At 45.1% G+C, this 22862-nt stretch overlaps 2 protein-coding genes across 5 annotated transcripts in view; one reads left to right on the top strand and one right to left on the bottom strand.

The window, feature by feature from the left end:
* Positions 1–3221: 3221 nt before the first annotated feature.
* MEST lies at positions 3222–21925 on the top strand. Of its 2 annotated transcripts, none has more exons than XM_032305231.1 (12): positions 3222–3286; positions 12091–12245; positions 13911–13990; positions 14379–14456; positions 14569–14705; positions 14859–14917; positions 16014–16054; positions 16607–16677; positions 16928–17029; positions 17579–17655; positions 19637–19700; positions 20619–21925. In XM_032305231.1, the coding sequence occupies exons 2-12, from the start codon at positions 12092–12094 to the stop codon at positions 20734–20736; spliced, it is 981 nt and encodes a 326-aa protein (XP_032161122.1). In that variant the 5' UTR covers positions 3222–3286; position 12091; the 3' UTR covers positions 20737–21925. The 2 variants fall into 2 exon arrangements, with proteins under 2 accessions (XP_032161122.1, XP_032161121.1); XM_032305230.1 differs by lacking the exon at positions 3222–3286 and adding an exon at positions 8573–8841.
* Positions 21829–22862, bottom strand: part of COPG2 (COPI coat complex subunit gamma 2) — a 116076-nt gene continuing 115042 nt past the window's right edge. For all 3 annotated transcript variants that reach the window (XM_032305225.1, XM_032305226.1, XM_032305227.1), the window contains one exon: positions 21829–22438. In XM_032305225.1, the coding sequence (XP_032161116.1) occupies positions 22308–22438 (131 nt within the window). In that variant the 3' untranslated portion in view covers positions 21829–22307. The remainder of the gene's footprint in view (positions 22439–22862) is intronic.

The following is a 22862-nucleotide window of genomic DNA, read 5'->3' as shown; positions in this document are numbered from 1 at the left end:
CTTGCTCAGGGCACACATCACCAAGTCTATGCCCAACTGTCTCTCCTCTGCTAAGGAGGGCTTGGAGGCTGGGGGATGGGAATGTCCTTTTCCCGGAGTCTCAATTATTCTAGCTGGAGTCTCGATTATTCTAGCTGGACTTCCAGGTCCAGCTTGATTATTCTAGCTGGACTTCCAGGTGGGGTTGGAACCTCCTTTGAGGACAGGGCCACACCATCATAAGCTGCACTCAGCTTTCTCCCTCCTGCACACTCTCATGCCAACTTGGTGAAAGTCTCGTTTTGCCCAGTGGTTAAGGCCCCATCCCTGCGCCAGCAGCAAAAGAATGCTTGGAATAGCAAGGAAACTTCAAATATTAGAGGTTTGGAGAAACAGAACTTTCAGTAGTATAAGATTTGCTGACAAATGTTTCTGCGGAAGTTAGGTGGTGTTGCTCTGGTTCTAGCAACCTTCCCCAGTCGTGTTATCTGTGGGTGCCATCTTGTTTTCCTGCCCCTCTCCCTATTCCCTGGCAGATACATGCCCCCTTCCACTCTGGGAATGCCCTTGGACTTTTGTTCACAGCTGTATTATTCATTCATCACTTTGCTTGTTATCAGCTTATGTGCTTATCTGTACCATTGAATTGGGAGCTATTGAAGATCTTAACAGCAACAACAACAGTAATAGCAGTAGTAGTAATAGAGTAGTTCCTGTGTGCCAAGCATTCTTTGAAGGGCTTTTCAAATATTAGCTCATTTAGACAGCAGGCATCCTACATAATATTTTGGTATCCTCATCTCCAGCAATTTTTTTTTTAAAGAGGAGTTGGAGGGGGAGAAGGAGAGAGAATCTTTTTTATTCTTTTTTAAAAATAACTTTATGTATTATTTTTGAGAGAGAGAGAGAGGTGGGGCAGAGAGAGAGAATTTTAAGCAAGCTTCATGCCCAGCATGGAGCCTGATGGGGGGGCTTGATCTCACAACTGTGAGATGACGTGAGCTGAAATCAAGAGTCAGGCACTTAACTGACTGAGCCATCCAGGCACCCCTCCAGCAACTTCTTGAGCATTCTGATGGTGACTCTCTTAATTTATATCTCTCCTCCCCCACACACCCAGAAGTGGTTTCGAAAAAATGTACTTACATTACAATACGAAAGTATTCATAACATGCATATAGTAAGAACAGATTATACAGAATAACAGCAGGATTGTTTTCTTATTTCACCTGATATCAAGGGTATTTCTTTGACCTTCTGTACCATTAGTTTGAATTAGAACAGTCTGTTTCCCTCCACTAGCATAGAATAGTTATGTGTTTCCCTTTAAAAAATAAATTAACTCTGTAAGCATTAATAATGTTGAAAAAGTAGGGGCTTGAACTCATGGGGTGTGAACTCACGATATTGAGATCAAGATCTGAGCTGAGGTCATGAGTTGGATGCTTAACCGAATGAGCCACCCAGGCACCCCAATTCCACAAACTTTTGGATGAATAAACATAAGTAGACATATCTGGATTCAAATCCCGGCTCCACAACTTACCAGCTCAGCCACCTTGGGTAAGCTCCTTCATCTTTCAAAGCCTCAGTTTCTCATTGGTTAAATGAAGACAATAATAGCTCTTTTTATATGCTAGAATTAAATAATATGACATATATAAGGAGTTTAGCAGAGTCTGGCACATAGTGATGAACAAATGTGCGCTTTATTCATTCTTATTATAAAATGCTGGCTTGGCACAAGGGAGTCAGACATGAACAAGAAGCTGTCCCTGTTCAAGTTTAACTGTTCAAGTGTGTGCAAGGGACGCAGATATCACAATGGAGAGAGTGATTGTTCTGTGGGAAGGTTTTAGGAAAGGCTTGCAAGAGGATGTGACAACTAAGTTGGTTTTTTTTTTTTTTTTAAGATTTTATTTATTTATTTGACAGGGATCCCAAGTAGGCAGAGAGGCAGGCAGAGGAGGAAGCAGGCTCCCTGCTGAGCAGAGAGCCCAATGTGGGGCTCGATCCCAGGACCCTGGGATCATGACCTCAGCCAAAGGCAGAGGCTTTAACCCACTGAGCCACCCAGGCGCCCCCTAAGTTGAGTTTTGATGAATGAACTTTTTAGGTAGCAAAGTGGGGAAGAATATATTTGGTAAGGGAAAAGAATATGTGTGCATGGAGAACAGGGAGAAAGGAAACCCATGGTGTTTGGGAGGAAGTACAAGTTTTGGGAAGTTTTGGGAGTGTGGGGACAGGTGGAAATGATAAGAAAGAAGATTCTAGAGGAAGGATTCGTGTTTTGCATGGCAAGTCAGAGAGTTTGAATTTAACATTGGCAATAGGGAGGCAGGAAAGCGTTTTAAGAAAAATCACTGGCAGGTGCGTGAATGATGGATTAGAAAGATGTGATGATGGAGACCTGGAAACCAATTAGAAGGCTGTAGTCCAGGTGAGTGATAATGAGACCTGAATAAGGACAAACAGTAGTGGGAACAGAGGGGAGCCAGATGAATTCAAGAGACACTTGGGAGGTAAGATGGATAGGAGGGGAAAGGAAGGAACTTGCATCTACACCCAAAGTTGCCAGGCTCTTTAGCCTCATTCCATTACATCACGGGGATTCTGTGTTGGGTGACTGGAATAGATGGTAATGTCATTAACCAAGATAGAGAGTAGAGAAGGAAGCACAGGTTCTTAGGAAGTCATGATAGTGTGGGAAGGAGGACATGGAGAAAGGACAGTGAATTTAACTTCGCCCTTGTTGAATATTAGATGTGTGTGCACCATTCATGGCAAGATGAACACAAGGCAGGCAAATATATGCATCTAGAATTTGGGGGTAGAGGACAGGACTGGAGATGTAGACTGGGGAGCCTTTAGGGTACTACGAGTCGTTAGGGACTATGACTAGCTGAGATATAGAAGACACACCAAAGATCTCTACAAAGTTAACAACTACCCAAATATCTGTTCTTTGGCCTTCAGTTTATCACATAAAAGATGAGGCCATATAAAATTTTATTCTCATTTATCCAATCCATCAGATTCTTCTCCAAGGCACAGACTGCCATTTCATACCCTTTGCAATAGGTGGCGCTGACGCCCGGCAGGGAGAAGGCGGCTGCACAGGTTGGGTTGGGGGCGACGGGCCGATGCACGGAGGGGCGACGCTCTAGCCCAGAGCCGGGTATTCAGTGGCTTGGCTGGGCTTCCCTGGGGACTGGGGTAAGGCCCAGTACTTCTGGCCGCAGGAAGCGCATGCGCAACCGTTTTCCCCAAACATGGAGTGTTGTAGCCCAGGTCTTACCTGAGTCAGGTAAGAGATGGGCGGGGGAGAAGTGACCCTAACCCTCACAGACCCCCCCGAAGAGCGGGTGTGGCCACACTTGGGGAATGTGGATAGTGTGCGTGGAGCACCCACACATGCTGGGGACCAGGCTTGGAGTGATGATAATGGCCCAGGAGTGCGTGACGATATGCTGGGGGCGTGCAGGACCGCGCTGGGGTTCGTGGGTGGCTGCACGAGGTGTGCGCGCCACACGAGGGCCACGTGGGCGAGGTCCTCGGTCGTCATCTCCCGGAACCTTGGGGTCGGACGAGAACACAAAAGTCCCCTAACCCTTGCCCTCGGCGTGACTCCCCTTAGTCGGCTTGACCGCCCTCCACGGAACCGGGACTCGCGTTCCTGGGAGGCTGTGCCTGCCCACGCTGGGATAGCCGTAGTGGTCGTGGCCAGGGATGTGGCAGCCACAGGGGCCTCGGTGGGTGTGCGGGTGCGTCGACGCGGCCACACGGCGCAGGGAGGGTAGTTTGCCCTGGGAGTTGGAGCCACTCGCGGGGGGGGGGGGTGCCCGGGGAGTGTGGTAGTAACGGGGACTCGGGAGGCAGCGCCGCAGGAGTAGCGTGGGTGGGGGCACTGGAGGGCACGGTGGGGGAGGACAGCTGGAGAAGGTGTGAGGTGAGGATAGCAATCGAGCAAAAGCGAAACACCTGCTTCTGGGTTGACTCATCCAGGCTGGAGGAATAATCTAATGTGGAAAGGAGGTTGTTTACTTATTTATTTTTAAGTGAGTTGTGTACCGTCGTCCTCTCTTCCCCAGGCATCTAGGAAATTGCTTGTCTGTCTGAAAGAAAGTAGCTGTTTTCCTTAGAGGACTGTGGTGAGCATCAGATGAGATAATATATGTGAAAGGCAAAGAGCTATCAAAATGCAAGAGACAAATTTTATTTCGAATCCTCCAATCTATTTATCTTACCTGTGTGAGTGTGTAAGATGTGCTGTAGGTACGGATCAGTGGGATAGGACTGGGTGTGGGATTATGGGACCTGCCCAGTAACGCAGAGGGTGTGTGAAGATACACGGGGGGCCAAGTGACACTATACTCAATAGAAACAGCTCTCGGTCACTTAGGTTCATTTTATCTGGTTAATGGATTATTCACCTTTTGCTTCTCTACCACACATCTTTTGAACTTTCTTCAGTCAAAGACTTTCACCCAAAAATGAGCCTGAAGAGGAAAACACCAGTCACTTTTGGGATATATTAATTAAATTTGGCTGAGAGGGAGATTTGTGTGATTGTATTGATGATTTCAATTTTTCTTGCCCTCAGCATGAAATGTCATATTGTACAAAGAGTTGTGGGCTGAGGGACCCAGGGAAGACCTAGTTCTGGATTTGACCCTTAGGTAGAGGGGTCACCCTGGCCAAGTTCCAGTACCTCTCTGATCCTTAGTTTCTGTCAGATGGGAAAAGACCTTTAAGGTCATTCGTGCATTCTTCAGAGCTTGCATACCTGCCACAGGGTTACCCAGCCCCTCGTGACGGGGAACTTGTCACGTCCCAAAATGGCTGAGCCCACTCAGTCTCTCCAGACAGACCTGACTGTTGGAAAATTCTTTATGTTGAATCGACATCTGTTTCTCTACAATTTGCACTCATTGGAGCCATACAGAATAAAATGTCTAATGCTGCTTCCACAAATATTTGAGGACTGCTAACACATTTCCTTCTTCCACGTACTCCACAAGGCTTCTTTTCTTCCAGCTAAACATGCCCAGTTATTTTAAACAGGGAGGCAGTGTGGGGTAGTGGAAAGAACGCCAGCTTTGGAGCCAGACACATCTGTGTTCAGTTCCCAGTCCTTTACATACTAACACTCAGTGCTCTGAGCTGCTGTATCTTTCTCTGCAAAATGTGGATGAAAATAGTCCTCTTGCTGAGTTATTGTAAGGATTAGGGATAAATTGGTGAAGATCCATGCTTAAAATATGAGAGCGGTTATACCTTCAGTGACAGAATTTGCAATGCATTTTTAGGTGATCCCTGAACAAATTCCTGTTTATGTGTCTCTTAAATTGCTTTGTAAAACAGAATAAAATACTTTTGGTGAAGTCTGACTAGCAAAATAGAGTAGAGTTAATTTATTCCCGGTGCTTCTCTAATGACATTCTGCAGTCTACAATGGCATTTTTGGAGCCATATCACATTGGCTCCCTGTCCCCTAAAGCCCTAAGTCTCTAACATGTGCTGTTCAGCCAAATTTCTCCCATGTTGAACTTCTTCCGTTTATTTGAATCAATAATTATAGATGGCTCTTCAGAGTGGCGGTCCCAGTTCTGTCTCTTCGTCTTCAGAAATATCCTTGTGCTTGTCATAGTATGGGTCTCACACCGGGGTTAGAAAAAATATGATCAAACGTATGGTACCAGCCCCACTGATCTCATACCGCTGTTGCACAATGAATGCTGAGCTTCCGACACTAATTTTTGCACAAATCCGAGGTCTTATTATGGGGGACCATCTTAGAATTGGAATGTGACAGGAGTGTCCAATAAGCTGCTGGTCGAGGGAATGCGCTGCCCGGCATGTCGGATGTCTGTGGATTATGTTTTCTGTATCCAAGAGCTGAAAGAGTGTACTGAGAGCAAGCCGGAGGCAGATTTTGGATTTATGTATGGTTGCATGTTTTCTCAGGCGCTTGGACTATTTTATACCTTAGGCTAGATTCTCCCGGGGTGGAGGAAGCTTCTTTCTGGAAGTAAGGCAGGCACATTTAGGAATTTAGAATTCCACATTTAGAAATTCATTAACCCTCTAGTTCCTGGGCATTATTTGCTAGCATAGTCCTCTCGACTTTGGAAAAGCAAATTCCCGGCTTTAGCGAAGCCGACCTCTCATAGTATCTTCTGCATTGTTAAGACTCTGTTGCCTCTGCACTGGAGGGTCTTCCGAATAGAAATGTTTTTGTCGCCTAAGCAAGTTCTGGGTTTGAAGTCCTCAACCCTTAATTCCTCCTTCTCCAAGGAAGTTTTTTCTAGCCACTCTGTTTCTCTTGAGCACCTCACTTAGAATTCCTGTTGTTTTCAAAAGCTTCCTTGGTCCCCTCTCCATGCCTCCCCCTAGCAGTTTCTCCTATGTGTCCACTCGTTCTAAGGCTCTCAGAATAAGATCCTTTGTAAGTGCCCAGTCGGTTAAATATCAAACTGCCTTCATCTTGGGTGCTGGTATTCCTGGTGTGGTAAGAATGAAAGTATGGAATCCGTGGGACTCACTGACAACAAGTACGGGGGAAAAAAAATAATGCAAAGGTTGTTACTATTGTCTTAATTAAAATGGGAAAACCTTTACTCTGTTGAGAGGACTGATTTGAATTTTGCTAAGTAATTAATTCAGTCCTTAAAAGGTGGTAGTTAGTTAAAATAGGTAATCTTCTACTGTTAAAGGGAGTAATTTATATTTTGGTAAGTAACCATTTGAGTCCATAAAGGGTTTACATCCATCTGTGGCTTCTCATTTTCTTTAGGACAAATTCCAAACTCCTTAGGATGAAATACTCGTTGTAGCCTAATTTTTTGCCTGCCGGCGCTGGACCCAGAGGACTTGCAGTTTTCCCCAAAGGTTGCGCAGTCCTGCGCCTCCGGTTGCAAATGCCGTCCCCTCTGGTTGGAATTCTCTTTGTCTCTCCGGTAAATGTCTATTCATCATTCAAGACAACCCTCCTCCCCTCCCCTTAATTACTTCCTCCCCTGTGCGCCCCTCAAATTCTTGTACTTATTCATGCAGTATTTATTAGGGGCCTGCTTTGTGGCTGGCACTGTGGCGGGCTCTGGGGATACAAAAGGTGAATAATACTTGGGCTCGGCCTTTGAGGGCCTTAGATGTTAGGGGGAGGGGGCCAGCCTGTCACAGAATGTTGCCAGGAAATTAAAGAGAAAATTTAAGCGGCGTCAGTTCTTGTCCGTCTTCCTCACCGGATGGTCAGCATCTTGTTCTGGGGCAGGGGCCATTTCTCATTCGTCTTTGTATCCCCGGCTCTTAGCTCATTGTAGGTGCTAAAAAAAATCGTTCCTTTCACGACCTTGTTCATCGGACACCAGAAGTGTACCCTGGATTGCGCCACCCGTTTTGATGACAGCTCATAAGTGGTGGGTTCTCCTGTGTCTGGTTGGTGGCCCTTACCTTCCAGTGCAATGTTAGGTGCTGGGCGGCCTTGGGTGGGCTCCGCTGGACTGGCCTTTTGCGATTCATGCTTGCCTGCGCTCTGGGCTGCGGAATGGCCCGGGCTGGCGGGTGTGAGTGGAAGGAGAGGCCTGCAGCGCCCCCGCTGGAGGGAGCCGGCACTGCTTGGGCTGCCTGGCTCGCTTGCATCCCGCGCGCGCGTTCATCAGTTTAAGTTTATAGCCAGAAAATGAACGTAGACACTGTGATTCTCTCTACTTTTCTTTCCAAAGGCGTAATATATGCCTTTTAAAGGATTATAGATGAAGAAGGAAATTCCTTCCCTCTTTCCTGTACCGCTGGGGCCCTTGCATTGTGATTCAATCGTACATCTAAAAAAGGGGGAGTTTTCGTCTCATAATTGTGAATATCATTATTTCTGGCCCGATACGCGCGAGAGGGCTGCGGCGGGGCTCTGGCATGCGGGCCACGTAGTGCTGCTGCAAAGGAGACGTGCCTGGCGCCGTGGTCATGGCCGTGGTTGAGAGGGAGAATCCAGACTTTTCCCCCAAGTTTTGCCCTTCTTGCTTCCTAGCCGCTGTACCCCGAATCAGCCGATGAGATTGGACCCCAGCAGAGCTTATCGTTCCCTAGCCATTTGGCTGGACATAGGTCCCATAGTTAGGGACTTAAGAGGTGTTGGGCACTTGAGGACCGCTGCTTTGTACTGGGTACTCGCCTAGTTCAGAACCCATGCCTCGGGCGTGGTGCAGACTGAGAGCAGGTAACCACATTTGGCCGCTCTGAGCCCCTGCACCTGAGGTCGAGTGGCCACCTCTGGGGTTGGGGGGGACTGTGGGTGGTGGTCTGTGGTTGGGGTGTGTGTTGGGATTTCGGGATCTGTGGTCTTTTCCTGCAGTGTTAACTCAGCAGAACCCAGAGCTCAGGGTTGGGGGGGCCTGTGAGGGAGCAGTGGGGTGCTGGCGGGGGTCGACAACTCTAAAGGTGCCCCCTAGAGGTGCTGCTGTGAGAAGGATGCTCCATCCCTGCTGTGGCGGCCGGGCTGCGGGGAGGGGCCGCGGGGAGGGGCGGTGGCTGTGGCAGGAGGGGCACTGCGGCGCGGTGGGCGGGCCAGGGGCGGAGCGCGGGTGGGCTCTAAAAGTCGGTGCCCACTCGCTCGGCACTGCCGCGGCAACCAGCACATCTTGGTGCTTCCTCTGCGGCAGTCGCATCTCGCGCAGTGCCGCAGCGCACGCCCGGGTGGCTGCTCGCTGCTTGCCGCGGCCGCTGCCGCCCTCACAGGCTGTAGGCTGTGCCCGGCTGCCGGTCGGCCTGCCCTGCTGCGGGAGCTGCGGCGCGCGGTGCTCCAAACCGTGTGCCGGGCGGCATGGGATAAGACGCGGCCATGGTACGCCGAGATCGCCTCCGCAGGTGGGTGCGTGCGGCAGGCGCGAGGGGGTGTGGCTGGCTCCAAGCTGCCGTCTGGGAGAGGGTGGGTGCAGGCTAGCTGGTGGGGACTCTGTGTGTCCGTGCCAGGGCTGCTGGACCGCGACTCCCGCAGTGGAGGGAAAACCCCCACCCGGGGTTTGGGGTTGGGGGGAGCACCTGCCTGCCCTCTGAGCCCTATCCGCTTACTTGGGAGGGGATGCCACTCTTGGACGCAGTAGAATATGGAGCTGGAGATCTCCCAGATTTGATATTTCTGTACCCTGGTATCGCTCTGATGCGACTTAGGATTTTTAGACCCCTGTGTCGCCATGGCGGAATTTAGGATTTTTAGACCCTAGTATCGTCCTAGCGCACTTCAAGATTTCTAGATCGCGGCTTCACCCTGGCGCGACTTAAGATTTCTAGATCGCGGCTTCGCGCTGGCGCGACTTAGGATTTCTAGACCGCGGCGTTGCCCTAGTGCGATTTAAGATTTTTAGACCCCATCTTTGCCTTGGCACAGTTTGGGATTTTTAGACCCCGGCATCACCCTGGCACGATTTAGGATTTCTAGATTTTGATACCGCTGGGATGCAATTTAGGATTTTAGACCCGGCATCGCTCAGGCGCGATTTAGAATTTCTAGACCCTGGTGACGCTTTGGTGTGATTTAAGATTTTTAGACCCCGGCATTTCCCTGGCGTGACTTTGGGTTTCTAGACCCCCATATCATCTTGGCACGGTTTAGAATTTCGAGACCGTGGTATTGCTGTGGCGCAATTTAAGATTTGTAGACGCCGGTATCGCTCTGGCGCGATTTAGGATTTGAAGACCCTGGTATCGCTGTGGCGTGAGTTACTGCATAGGTGTGACTAGAACTTGCAGTACCATATCACCGAGGCGTAAGTATTTTTCAGATTTCGGTAATGAGACGCTAAGTGAGAATGATGATGTGATCAAACTGTCATAATGTTACACGTGAATTGTTTGCAATGATTTACAAAGTAGTTCACAGCCTCACCCGACGCTGGAAGGTGGCAGGTTTGGTGGTATTAAATGTATTTTTTCCTCTTGACGAGACGAAGAAATCAAGGCTTGGAAGGGTTGATTAATTTCCAGAACGTTTGCTACTTGGGTTTGCTGAATTTATAGTCTTGACTTGTGGCTCGTCAAGTAATGGAGATTTTGGTCAAAAAATGATTAATCCCTTTCGGCTACTGACTACCAGATTGCTTCCCTACTAAAAATCCCAAAATGTCGTTAGGAACATTTTTACCGAGTAATTAAACTAGAAAACGGCTTCCTGAAAGGTTGCCTCTTTTCTTTAGTGGAGTGAAAGAGAAGGAAGGTATAGAGGGTGGGGGTGTCCAGGAGTGGAAAATGCACAGTCGTTGCCCACCCCACCCTCCGCTCCTCCCCCACTTTCCTCCCCACCCCCCCCACTTCCCTCCCCACCCCCACCCTCCAACCCTTCTCCATCCCCCCATCGCTCACCTTCCACTCCAATCCCCCTCCCTCCATCCCCCCAACTCCCCCCCCCACCCCTCTTGCAGGGAGCCTCCTTCTGCCCTTCTGCCCGCTCCTCTCGTAGCCCCTCCCTGGCTCTCTGCTGAGTCATTGCAGATATTCCTCCGCTGGAACCCCTGAATGAATGAGAGGAAAAGCGGGGGGGGGGGGGGGGGGGGGGGTTGGGGAAGGAGTGATGAAATGTGAACGTGCAAATGTAGGAGCTGAAGTACAGGACAGATGATAGCTAATGATATCCAAACCTGATACTTTCTGTCATCTCATTTTTCAAGTAGATACTGGGATGTAGCCTGCTGCTGTTGTGGGGTAAAAATGGTGATATGATGATGTTTGGGGGGCATTTTAGGGAATCATTTGTAATATTAACTTGAAAGATACAACCAAATCATTGGGTGTGTTTTCTGGACAGCTGCTTTGGAGGAAGGGGGGAAAAAAAGACTTCCCTGGTGATGCAAAAAAAATAGGCAGTGCTGCTCAGAGTCTTTAAGGCACTGGTGATTTGGCCCCTGTGGGACTTGTTTTAGAGTTAAAAAATTTTTTTTTGATTAGTTTATGATGGATAGAGATTGTGGCCAGATCACAGGCAAGATGGTGGAAGGGTGTGTACACACAGCCACTGCTGCCATGGCTGTAACAATTCATTTCCCTGATTTATGGCTAGATTTTCATTTTAGAAGGTGTTTCCATTCTGGTTATTTTAGAGAACTTCCATTGTATTGATAATTCTTTCCCTGCTGACTATGGGACTATTAGCAGTCCAACTAGAAACAGAGGGAACTGTCTCTGATTCCTGTTTAGCACTCCTCATTGTGGATAGACTGACTTAGAAGTTCTGGGCATGAGAAGGTTGGGTATGCAAACCAGTGCTTTCCTTCCAAAGGCAAAAGCAATTTTCAGGTGTTGGATATGAGCTCTGACTCATTTTTTTTTGAGGGGTTTGCAGTATGTGTGTGTGTGGGGTACCAGTTCTAACAAATTAAATAAATGGGAGCTACCTCAGAGTCTAAGAAAAGCAGAAATATAACCTGCTGCCCTGACCTCTCAAGAGATTAGATATTGTGGGTCATGGCAAAGCTGCTTATGGCGAAATACACAGCGTACCTAGCTTCCTACAAACTGTTTACCTGGAGCAGTTTCTCAGCACAGACACAGGGAGTAGTACCAAGTGGGGCTTCACTGGGGTCAGAGAGTTGATAAATACTAAAAAATCAAAAATGGCTCTGTTTAAGAACATGTGATGCTATTTTAAACATTAGTGGAAAACTACATATGTATATCTATATATATTTAACATTTTACTTGAGGGGGGTGCTGGTGGGTGGGTGATAGAGCTTTTAGAATAAATAGGAAGGAAATCTTTCCTGGGGAAGCTTTGATAAAAGCCAACAAAAAGGTGCAGAATACTTAACTTCCTTTTGCTTTACGTAAAAACCTCTTCAGGTTTTAGGAAAAGCACGGGGGGGGGGGGTGGGTGGGTGCCAAGGGATTAAAGTGGGAAGGAGAGGGGGAAGATGATGTATTAAAGTAATATATTTTTTCCTTAAAATTAGAATGGTGAGCAGGTATGGTGACTGCATTGCGGGGAGAGGTATACTTGCATTCTTGGTAAACTTTCTGCCATGGCATGGGACAGAAATTTCCCACCCCATTTTACCAATTTGGGGCTTGTCAAAGCATGTACAGCGTCGTCTGACTGCTTACCCCAGGTCTCTGATTGTCTTACAGGATGAGGGAGTGGTGGGTTCAGGTGGGGCTGTTGGCCGTGCCCCTGCTGGCGGCCTATCTGCATATCCCCCCTCCCCAGCTTTCTCCCGCTCTTCACTCTTGGAAGTCCTCGGGCAAATTTTTCACCTACAAGGGACTGCGCATCTTCTACCAAGGTAAGAAGAGGACTGTTGGAGCACCCGGCGTGTATCATAGGTTCCGTGAGTCCCACTGAGGTACTCACTTTGTTTCTGTTGGTCTCGTTGCCACTCAAGGGAGGGAGGGGGAAGAATCCTCTTTTTCTGTGTAGTGTGCTTGAAGGAAGCAGTTAATTCCCCTTAAAAACTCCATAGCAGGGAAAGTCAAAGGAAACTGATAGGGGTAGCTGGGTGGGAGCAATGGAATGGAGATTCCGGTATCTGTAGAGCTGACTTTTCAGTATGATTTTCTCTTCATAGCCTCATTTGTATTGATAGATAGCAGTTTTCTCTTTTGAGCGCCCCTAGTGTTCAACGGCTAGCCCTACTGCTCGCTCTGTTTCCCTCCATCCCTGATTTCATTTTATTGTTTTCTATAAAGTGTATTTGTTATATGCATAACTAAATGTGATTTTAAGCCTTATACCTTTGTATAGATTAACTTGCTAATGATAATTATTATAACTGCTACTTATCAAGTAATTACCATATGTTAGTCATTGAATTATGTATTTAACCTTTGTTATTATCTTTAAAATATCTTTACTTCAACAGTACTTGAAGATGGGTGCCATTAACCCCATCTTATAGGTAAAGAAACTGAAACGAGACTGGAAAAGATATCTTTTGGGCGGGGGTCAAGAGCAATAACGAAAAATGTTTGTCATAAACCGTTTTTCATTATTGCTCCTGACCCCCTCTCATTTGCTATATTCAACTAAGTAAGTATTTACTTTTCTTTATATTGGTCATTGAGTTGTTTCTAGTTTTTTCATGTTTTAAATAGTTAATGTTGAAGGGATATCTTCGTGTATATGTTTATTTGTTCCATATATTTTCAAACTACACTATTTGTCAATGGAATGATTTTATTTGCATGGATTCTCAAGAATAACAGTATTTTAAAATTGGTTCCAATTAAATTATTTTTGCAAACCTTACCAAATCTCATGCCCCTGGCAGGATGTATGAATGTGCCACTTTTAATCTAATGCTACAAGCAAGGCATTTTACTGTTTAAATGTTTAGCTAATTTAAAATGTTTCTGCATTCAAAAATGTCCACGTCTATACCCCTTAATCCTTTGCTTGTTAGAATTGTTAATAGTTTGAGCGTTATGCTTTTGATACTGGATTGGCTTTCCCCTGGAAGAAATAAAGGTGCTGGACAAACAGGGTAAACTAAGGTGTCCAGTAGGTTGAGGAAGTGTTGCTATATTTTAGAAAATTTTTGCGAGGCCCTTAATGATAAGGTACAAAGAATCTGTAGTGTTTATGTTGTCATTGTATACTTTTAACTTCACAAGGTTACTTTTTACTGTGAAAAACAACTTACATATTGATAATACAGAAAAAAGGAAAAAATGGAGAAATACTTAAAAAAAAATAGGTGAAATGAAGCAGACTGCCTTCCAGCATTTTCATATAAAATGTGTTGTTTACAAGTTTTTAAGATACAAAAGAAAATAATCCAATGCCTGTTTTTACCTAAAGCAGTAAGCTTCTGTTTTAAAAAGGAATTTATTTTTATTTCATTAATTTAGTCAGGGTTTCTTGTCCTTTATACTAGCTTACTTAGAGTTTAAGATTTTCAAGGTTATTTTTATAGGCAGTCAGCCTAACTCATTTCTTTCCTTCTTCCCAGACTCTGTGGGTGTGGTTGGAAGTCCTGAGATAGTTGTGCTTTTACATGGCTTTCCAACATCCAGCTATGATTGGTACAAGGTAATAAAATCAGATTTCTAGATCCTACTTTCTTTAAAAATCCAAAATCAAGGATTTCTTTTTTCAGCACTGGAAGGTTCTTCTGTATTTGAATTGCCTAATGAAATAGGATCAAGTGTAGAGCTGTTTCTCGTTTAATGTAAGGCAGTAAAAACTCTGGTGATGTGGGAAGGATCATTGCCAAGTTAAAAATGCTGGAGATTTCCCCTCGGTGGAGATTAGGAATAAACGAAGAGCATCATCTGAGGGCCTGTGGTACTTGCACAAGATTTTCCCTTTATCAAAGTCCATTTGCTAAGCTAAGATAGGAATGAAATTCCTGTGCTGTAGGCCGGAGAAGAGGCGGCGCAGGATCATAGAAGCCAGATCATCTCTTTCTTTCTTGTAGATTTGGGAAGGTCTGACCCTGAGGTTTCATCGAGTAATCGCGCTTGATTTCTTGGGCTTTGGCTTCAGTGACAAACCAGTAAGCAGCATCTGGATGGGACCAGTGTTGGGTGGGGGAGGGAGTGGGTCTGGCTGGCAGAGGCTCTGCACTCATGACTTCCTCCTGTATGTCTGGGCCGCCTTCTCCTTAGAGACCGCATCACTACTCCATATTTGAGCAGGCCAGCATCGTGGAGGCACTTCTGCGGCACTTGGGGCTCCAGAACCGCAGGATCAACCTTCTGTCTCATGATTACGGAGACATCGTTGCTCAGGAGCTGCTCTATAGGTCAGTGAGGTCATAGGCTTCTGCACCACGGGTCGCATTGGCTTGAGATGTTGGGAGAAGTTTCGTTCTAGCCCTTTTCCCTCTTGGGAGTTTGTCTTCAGCTGCTGGATTAGTGTTATGTCCACTCAGCTGTGTTTCCCTCACCTGTTCTAGGTTCAAGCAGAATCGATCCGGTCGGCTTACCATAAAGAGTCTCTGTCTGTCAAACGGAGGTAACTGCCGTGATGGTGGGTGGAGAGTGAGGTGTAGCCACGAAGGGCCACAGGAAGATACCACCTCGACGTCTAAATGGGAATCTGATGAGACTGCAGGCAGACACAATTAAACCAGAGGCCCTTGACCTTTTTGTGCCATGAACTACTTAGGTGGCCTAATGAGATTTATTGCCCCCTTCTCAAAATAACGTTTTTAAATACAGAAAATAAAATGAATAGGATTATAAAAGAAATGGATCGTATCAACATACAGTTCATAAAAAGCCGTGTTATAGAGCTAAGGGCTTCTTTGTAAAAGCATCGCTTAGCAAGGTCAACGGGGCGGTCCAGCGAGCACCGCGCTCGGGAGTGAGGAGGGTTGGTGACGTTTGGCACGATCTGCAGCAGCCGCACTGGATCAGCAAACAGTCGTGATGAGGCCGCAGGGGCTTCTGGTACTCCTGTGGTTTGCTGCAGAAACTTAATTGGTGGCAGTGCCAGGTTTTAGGTAGAAATTATTGAGCCTCTGATTAGACCTTTAGGAGGGATTTCTTTTTCTTTGTGTGCCATGGAGCATAGCGTATAAATCCATGAATAATGCACATGTCTCCTGAATACCATAAGGGCAGATTGGGGCAGGAGTCTATCCCTTTATCAGCAGTGCTCAGGGCCTTCTCCCATTGACTCCAGAGAAAAATGGAAAAGGAAAAACTCTCGTTTCTCCCCCAACCCTGCCCAGGGACCCGCAGTCCCTGAAAAAAAGATGGGTGGTTTCTTTTGCAGCCCAAACCATTAACAATACTGGGTGCTCTGAGGAATGGTTAGAAAGGCCAAGGGGGAGTTAAGGTTTAGTCATCAGCATTAAGGACGGGCACCGACATTATCTTTCCCGTTTCTCTACTCTGATCGTGGGGACGTTAGTCCCAGTGGGACAGAATTTGACCTATTAAACAGAATTCCTTGGAGAAGTAATTAGATGACAGAACTAAGTTTTACTGGTAATCCTGTTTCTGGCAGTGATGACCCCAAAGGGGGGGTAGTCTCCAGTAATGGACCCATGTTTGGCCTACGGTTGTTGGTAAATGACTAACATAAGTCTCTTTTTCTCCTATAGGTATATTTCCTGAGACTCACCGTCCTCTCCTTCTCCAAAAGGTTGGCTACTCCGGTCACAAAATCTTTAGTTTTTAAGATTTATACCAACATGAATAATGCTAGGACCTACATAAGGGCCATACCTGCTGTAATGGGCCATAGTGAAAATGCTCTCCTCAGGAACTTACATTAATAAAGGTAGTTTTTTCCTTCTTAGGCTGATAAAACCCAAGCAGCCTCTAGGTACAGCCTCATTTCTGAGGGTAAGAAATCAACAGATACTTAGAGAAATACAGCTATCTAGAGATCTGTGCCATTAGCACGGTGGCTGAACAGATCAGACCCTAACGTTGAATACATCAGTTAGAAGGCTTAGGGATTTAGTGTAGAAATGTAATCTTAAAGGGAATTACAAATAGGTTTTGTCTTTGTGAGAGAATGGGTAGGCAAAACAAACAAAACCAATAAATAAAAAACAAAAAAGGCCAATAAACAAACATTTCAGTAGCGGGACATTTGACTAAAGTCCTTTTTTAGTTCCTAATATAAAACTTTTGTTCTGGTTAGTGGTTTTTTTTTTTTTCTCTAACATCTTTACTTCTTCACCTACAGCTTCTCAAAGATGGAGGCATGTTGTCACCCATTCTCACTCGATTGATGAACTTCTTTGTGTTCTCCCGAGGGTAAGTCATTGTCAGAGATTGATTCGCTATAGCCTGGGAACAGTGTAGTGAAAAGTTGCCATTAAAATTCTGGGCCAAATCCTAGGGTTTGATACTTTAAAACAAAGATGTTGGCCACTTGCCAGGGAAGTAGTAGAAGGAATTCATAAATCAGTTAAGGGTCAGACTGTATGACCTATGAGGTTCCAGTCATATTTGACATTCTGGATTCTTCTCACATGTGTCTTCCTGCTCTCTCGGGCTCTTTCAGTCTCACCCCAGTCTTTGGGCCGTACACCCGCCCCTCTGAGAGTGAGCTGTGGGACATGTGGGCAGGGATTCGCAACAACGATGGGAACTTAGTAATCGACAGGTAAGAATAACACTTCGCTTTGGTTTCCAGGGAAGCTCTTTTTTGGGAGGAAGTGGGGATAGGTGGAGTATTGCTTGCTTTGTTCCTTGCTGGCTTATTCCCTCTCTCTGACCTGTGAGGCAAACCAAGAAGTCACGCACTGTTCTAAGAAGAAAAAAATTGAAAATAGCGAGTGAGCCATCAGTGTAAGCCATGTGTCACACAACGTTTAGATAAACAGCTTTAAATTCTAATGCTCATTCAGTTTCTAACTGGCCGGTGGACTTTGGCACATCCTACTTTGGGCTTTTTGTGAATATTAAATGCCTCAAGATGTCTAATCGTGGTCGTGAAAGGAGCCTAGTCACCTCTTAAAAATGCATGTCTCTTTCTTTTTCATGTCTTTTCCGTAGCAGCAGGGACCGAGGAGGACAGCTCTCAGTCTTACACAAAGAATGCTCTCGACTTGGTCCCAATGAGAATGTAGCAGCTTTCGTTTTAGGATGCCTTTGCATTCCTGTAACACTAAAGATTTCTTGTTCTCCTCTTGCTGACTTGGCTGTCCTATAGTCTCTTACAGTACATCAACCAGAGGAAGAAGTTTAGAAGACGCTGGGTGGGAGCTCTTGCTTCTGTAACTATTCCCAGTGAGTATCTCTACCTTACATCTTGATAGGACTGAGGGACCATAGGGCGAAAGTAATCGCCAGATTTAGCAAATAAAAATATGAGACACACAGCTAAATTGGAATTTCAGATAAACAACAAATACTTTTTTAGAATAAGTATGTGCTTTGTAATATTTTGACATATTTATACTTAAAAAAATCATTACTTATATGAAATTCAAATTTAACTGGGCATCTTTTATTTAATCTGGCAGCCCTACTCTGCAAATCTGGACACGCGTTGTAGAGGGAGGATCTGAAACAGCTGCTGCCGCCAGGGTAGCTGGGGTCCGTGTCAGGAGTGGGGGCGGGAGCGGCTGTGGCGTGGTGCGGTGGCCGTGGCTGCCATGTTACAGGCTGAACTGCTGGGTGGGACAGAAAGTGGTTTCTATGACTAATCGAGAGGCTGTAGGTGGTTTCTGCTCATTTGTCTCTTTAATCTTATAGATTTAAAAAGAAAAAAAAAATCAGTGCTGTGTCCCAGACATAGTAGTGCTCCAGAAATTAGTGGCTGATTTAAAATGTCAGTGGCCAGCTGTAACTGGAGAGAGACCTAAATGATGACAGTATCCTGGATTTATAGGAAGAGAATATGGAGAGTGAGACTTAGTCCTTTGGGTTCAGGCACAGAGGAGCTGGAGGGGAGGGAATGAGTGTCTGTATATAGGAGAACTGTCCCAAATGGACTGTTGGCTTATTCCCAGAAGCTCCTTATAACCTTCTTATTGAAAGAAGCTGGGTTTTCTAGCATAAATCAGTGGGACTACATCAACCTAAGAAAGCTCTGTACAGTCAAAGAAACCATCAACAAATGGGAAAATTATTTGCAAACCATACATCTGATAAGGAGTTAATGTCCAAAATATAGGAAGAATTCATATACTCAATAGCAAAAAAAACCCAAGCCAATTAAAAACTGGGCAAAGGCCATGAATAGATATTTACTGCAAAGAAGATATAGGAAAGGCCAATCAGGTACATGAAAAAAGTTCAGCATCACTGACCCTTAGGGAAATGCAAATTAAAACCACAATGAGATATCACCTTACATTTGTTAGAATGGCTGTCCTCAAAAGATAAGAGAGAAGTTTTGGTGTAGATGTGGAGAAAAGAGAACCCTTGGTACCCTGGTGGTGGGACTATAAATGGGTATGGCCACAATGGAAAACAGTATGGAAGATTCTCAAAAAATTAAAAATAGAACAACCATATGATCCAGTGACTCCATTTCTGGGACTATATCCAAAGGAAGTGAAAACACTAACCTGAAAAGATGTCCTCACCCCCTTGTTCATAGCACTGTTTATGATAGCCAAGACATGGAAACAGCCTAGGTGTCCCATCAGTCAATGAATGGATAAAAAAGCTGTGTGAGAGAGAGAGAGACATACAGACAGACATACAGACACACACACACACACACACACACACACACACGTTGCAGTGGAATATTATTCAACCACAAAAAGGCAGTCTTCCCACTTGTGACAATATGGATGGGCCCACCAGGCATTATGCTAAGTGAGATAAGTCAGAGAGAAGAAAAAATAACCATATGATCTCACTTCTGTGTGGGATCTAAAAAACCCCACCCAACTCAGAGGAAAAGAGATAGATTTATGATTACCAGGGGTCGGGGGAGAGGGAAACTGGAGGAAGGTAGTCAAAATATACAGCCCCATACTTACAGGTACTGGGGATGTGATGGACAACATGACCACTACAGCTAACAAGTTGAGAGAGTAGATCCTACGAGTTCTCAGCACAAGAATTTTTTTTCTTTCTTTTGGGTGGTAATCATTTCACAATATACATAAACCAAACTCTCATACTGTATGCTTTAAATTTACATATAGTGATATATGGCAATTATTTCTCAATAAGACTGGAAAAAGTATTTTTTGAGGGTAGGAGAATAGATGTGAGCGCTTTAGTAATTCATTCCTCTTCTCTTTCCTAGTTCATTTTATCTATGGGCCATTGGATCCTGTAAATCCCTATCCAGAGTTTTTGGAGCTGTACAGGTGAGTCTCCCTCAGGGGTCTTTGCTTTGTTCCTCATGGTGACAGTGGTGAACAGGATAGCCACTGTTTCTGCCCTTGCTGGCTGTTCATCCAGGAAACATGTTAGAAAAGGATGAATTGGGGAATCTTACTTTCTTACATTCAGAAATGTAAATATATATGTTGGCTTGATTTACACAGCATGTTTTCACTGTCATGGTTACTACATATCCGTAGGTGTACAGGTAAGAAAAAGCTATCATGTGAACCAAGGAGTGGAAGTAGATCTATTTTAAGAAATGTTTGCTTTAGTCTGATCATAAAGCTAACTCCTCCACCTCAGCTCAGCAGACCGCAAGGAGAGATGGAGAAGAGTACACTGTGGAAAAGTGCCTTCTCATCGGTTCATAGTTTCTCTAGGTACTTACTCAGAAGGTGTTGGAATACGAAATCTTGACTGTGTCACATAAGACCATCCCATACCTTCACGTGGCCTAGCAGAAACAACCCAGTAGTAAATAGTGTGCATTTAATTTTAAGCAAAATGCCCTCCCCTCATCTCCTCCCAGGGTTAAGGAAGGTCTGTTGTTATCTTTATTTGGACAGTGAGTTGCTGAGTGGCCTACTTGTTTAATGCCTCATGCTTCTCTAAGGAGCTGGAAGGTCCTCCTGCTTGGGCAGGTGTTGCAAAGTGTTAATGCTCAGTTTGTTGTGTGTTGGATTATGAACATTTAAGAATGAGTCTGTTTATGTCATAAATAGAATTGGCAAGTTTATCTGCCTAAGATACAGTTCCAAAGTAGAAGGTGAATAAGCTCTTTGTTGGTTCCTTCCAGTGTGGTATGTCCGCAAGGGCCTTTTACCGGGGCTGCCCACTGGCTTGCATCCGTCCCCTCCCTGCAGCCTCAAGTTCACCTCCATGCTGTTCTCTTCCACTAGGAAAACGCTGCCGCGGTCCACAGTGTCGATTCTGGATGACCACATTAGCCACTATCCACAGCTAGAGGATCCCATGGGCTTCTTGAATGCATATATGGGCTTCATCAACTCCTTCTGAGCTGGAAAGAGTAGCTTCCCTGTATTACCCCCATCCCCAACCCACTCCCTTATCTGTTGTGTATTCCACTTAGGAAGAAATGCCCAAAAGAGGTCTTGGCCACCAAACACTATTCTCTCACAAAAGTCCACCTGATGCACATTGGTGATCAGCATATAGTCAAAAGCCCACAGAAGCTCCGGCTAAGGATGGCCCTAACAGTCCACCTCCTGTTCTTTTCACATCTGAGCGAGTGTATGGACTTGCCTTTGCGCTATTAGGAACTTCTTCAAAGTCTTTTTAACACTTCTGTGGACTTTTCTGAAATATCTAGAAACGCTCATTTTGGGCCCATCCTTGACCGGAGTCCTATGGTAAAGACAGAGGAGAGGGTGTCTCCTGACTTGTCCTTGAACGGCTGTAAGGGCACATGCGTTCTTAAGTTCTCTCGGCAACACAGCTTCAAGTGAGAGTGAGTCTCCCTTGTCATAACTTGGGATTTCGTTTCTTCGGCTGCTTTTATTAATAGACATTTTGTTTAAAATAGGGTTTGGTTTGAATAACGCAGTATTCTAAGTATACTTTAAGACTACGATTTACCTACATGTATTATATGTGTTTTCTAAGGATACTAAACCAGCAGATACTCTGGCAGAGGAGTGAACCTTATTAAATAGGTTTAATTTCTGAATACATTGAAGTAAATCCAGACTATTTACAGAAGTTCCTAAAATCACAGGATACTAAGGACCAGTAGCATCTGTGCCAGAGATACACTGTTATTAGCTAATTCTGACAGCGAATAACAGTCTGACTCTTCATACCTCAGTGCTTTGAGGCATGTCCCTCCTGAGCTGGAGGGGAGGGGACCGTTGTATAGTCCAGGTTACCGAACCGAACATACAGAGATTCCTTGTCTGATGACTGCTTAACTTAACTTCTCATTGGTCGTCTCAGAGAGACTTCCTCTTGTAGCTCAGTAATTCCTGTACTTTCCACACAGGAAAGTTCTAGAAACTTTAAGAACAAATTCTGAAAGACCTATGAGCAAATGGTGCTGAAATTTTTTTTAAGCCACAGCTTCACTGTCTTAGTCGAAACAGGAGAATTAAGTGATTATTTTAGATTTTTTTTTTATTAGCAACTTCAAGTATAACTGAAACTGGAATAAGTGTTTATTTTCTATTAATAAAAATGAATTTTGACAAAAGTGGACTCTCGCTTCCCCTCCCCCGCCACCCCTCTGGGATAAAAGCTTTCCAACATTGTCAGGAGCTTTCAGACGCACATTAAATTAAAGACTATAATGAGGTTTAAGCAGCTGGGGTACAGGATAGTATTTGATTTGCAAGATCACCCAAAGCTGTACTGTCATACCAAAGTTGACCAAGTATAATTTTTAAAAAAAGGAAAAAAAATTTACATGCACGAGGACAGATATTTGCTTGATCTGCTGGCTCAGGGCCAAGTATTTAATTTGCTTCTCCAAAGCCATTAATCTTTAAAAGTATGATTCTGGGAAATTCATGCCACTAGCCTAAAAGCCCACTGACAATGAAGTATGCATTGACATCATCTCGTCCAGTAAAAATTTATCCAACAGAAGCTAAGATAACATCTACAGGTGTTCCCTCTTTGCTTCTGACAGTCACCTGCATGGTCACTCCATCCGCTAAGGCCAGCCTGGACCTCACCAATAAGTCATAGCCACCTCTGTACACACCTGAGAGAGAAAAGCAAGGAAAACTAGGTTAGAACTCAAAACAAGCTCTGAATAATGAAATACGTCATGCTCTGCCTGCATTTCCTTTCTATTATTTTAGTTTAGCTTTTCTAGAGATCTGTGTTTATGGTGAGAACTGAATCCTGTGTACAAAATGTTAATCTTTTGTATTTTCATGATACCAGGCACATAGAAGGTATTCAGTAGTACTGGTCTGGAGTACTCAAGAGGCGGGAAATGGTGGTGTTGGTATGTGGGAGTGATTCAAGGGTCTCAGGTCAAACTTACCTCTTCAAAGAACAGCCTAAGGATAGCCTGTGAATAACTGAGCAGCTATAACAAACTATTCACACTGACAGGGCTGTAAATTACAACCCCTGTGATGCCTGTGCACACCCGTTCCTATTTTGCAACCATACAAAGG

Source organism: Mustela erminea, chromosome 11, assembly GCF_009829155.1.
Source record: "Mustela erminea isolate mMusErm1 chromosome 11, mMusErm1.Pri, whole genome shotgun sequence".
NCBI lineage: Eukaryota > Metazoa > Chordata > Mammalia > Carnivora > Mustelidae > Mustela > Mustela erminea.
This window is presented reverse-complemented; position numbering and strand designations above follow the sequence as displayed.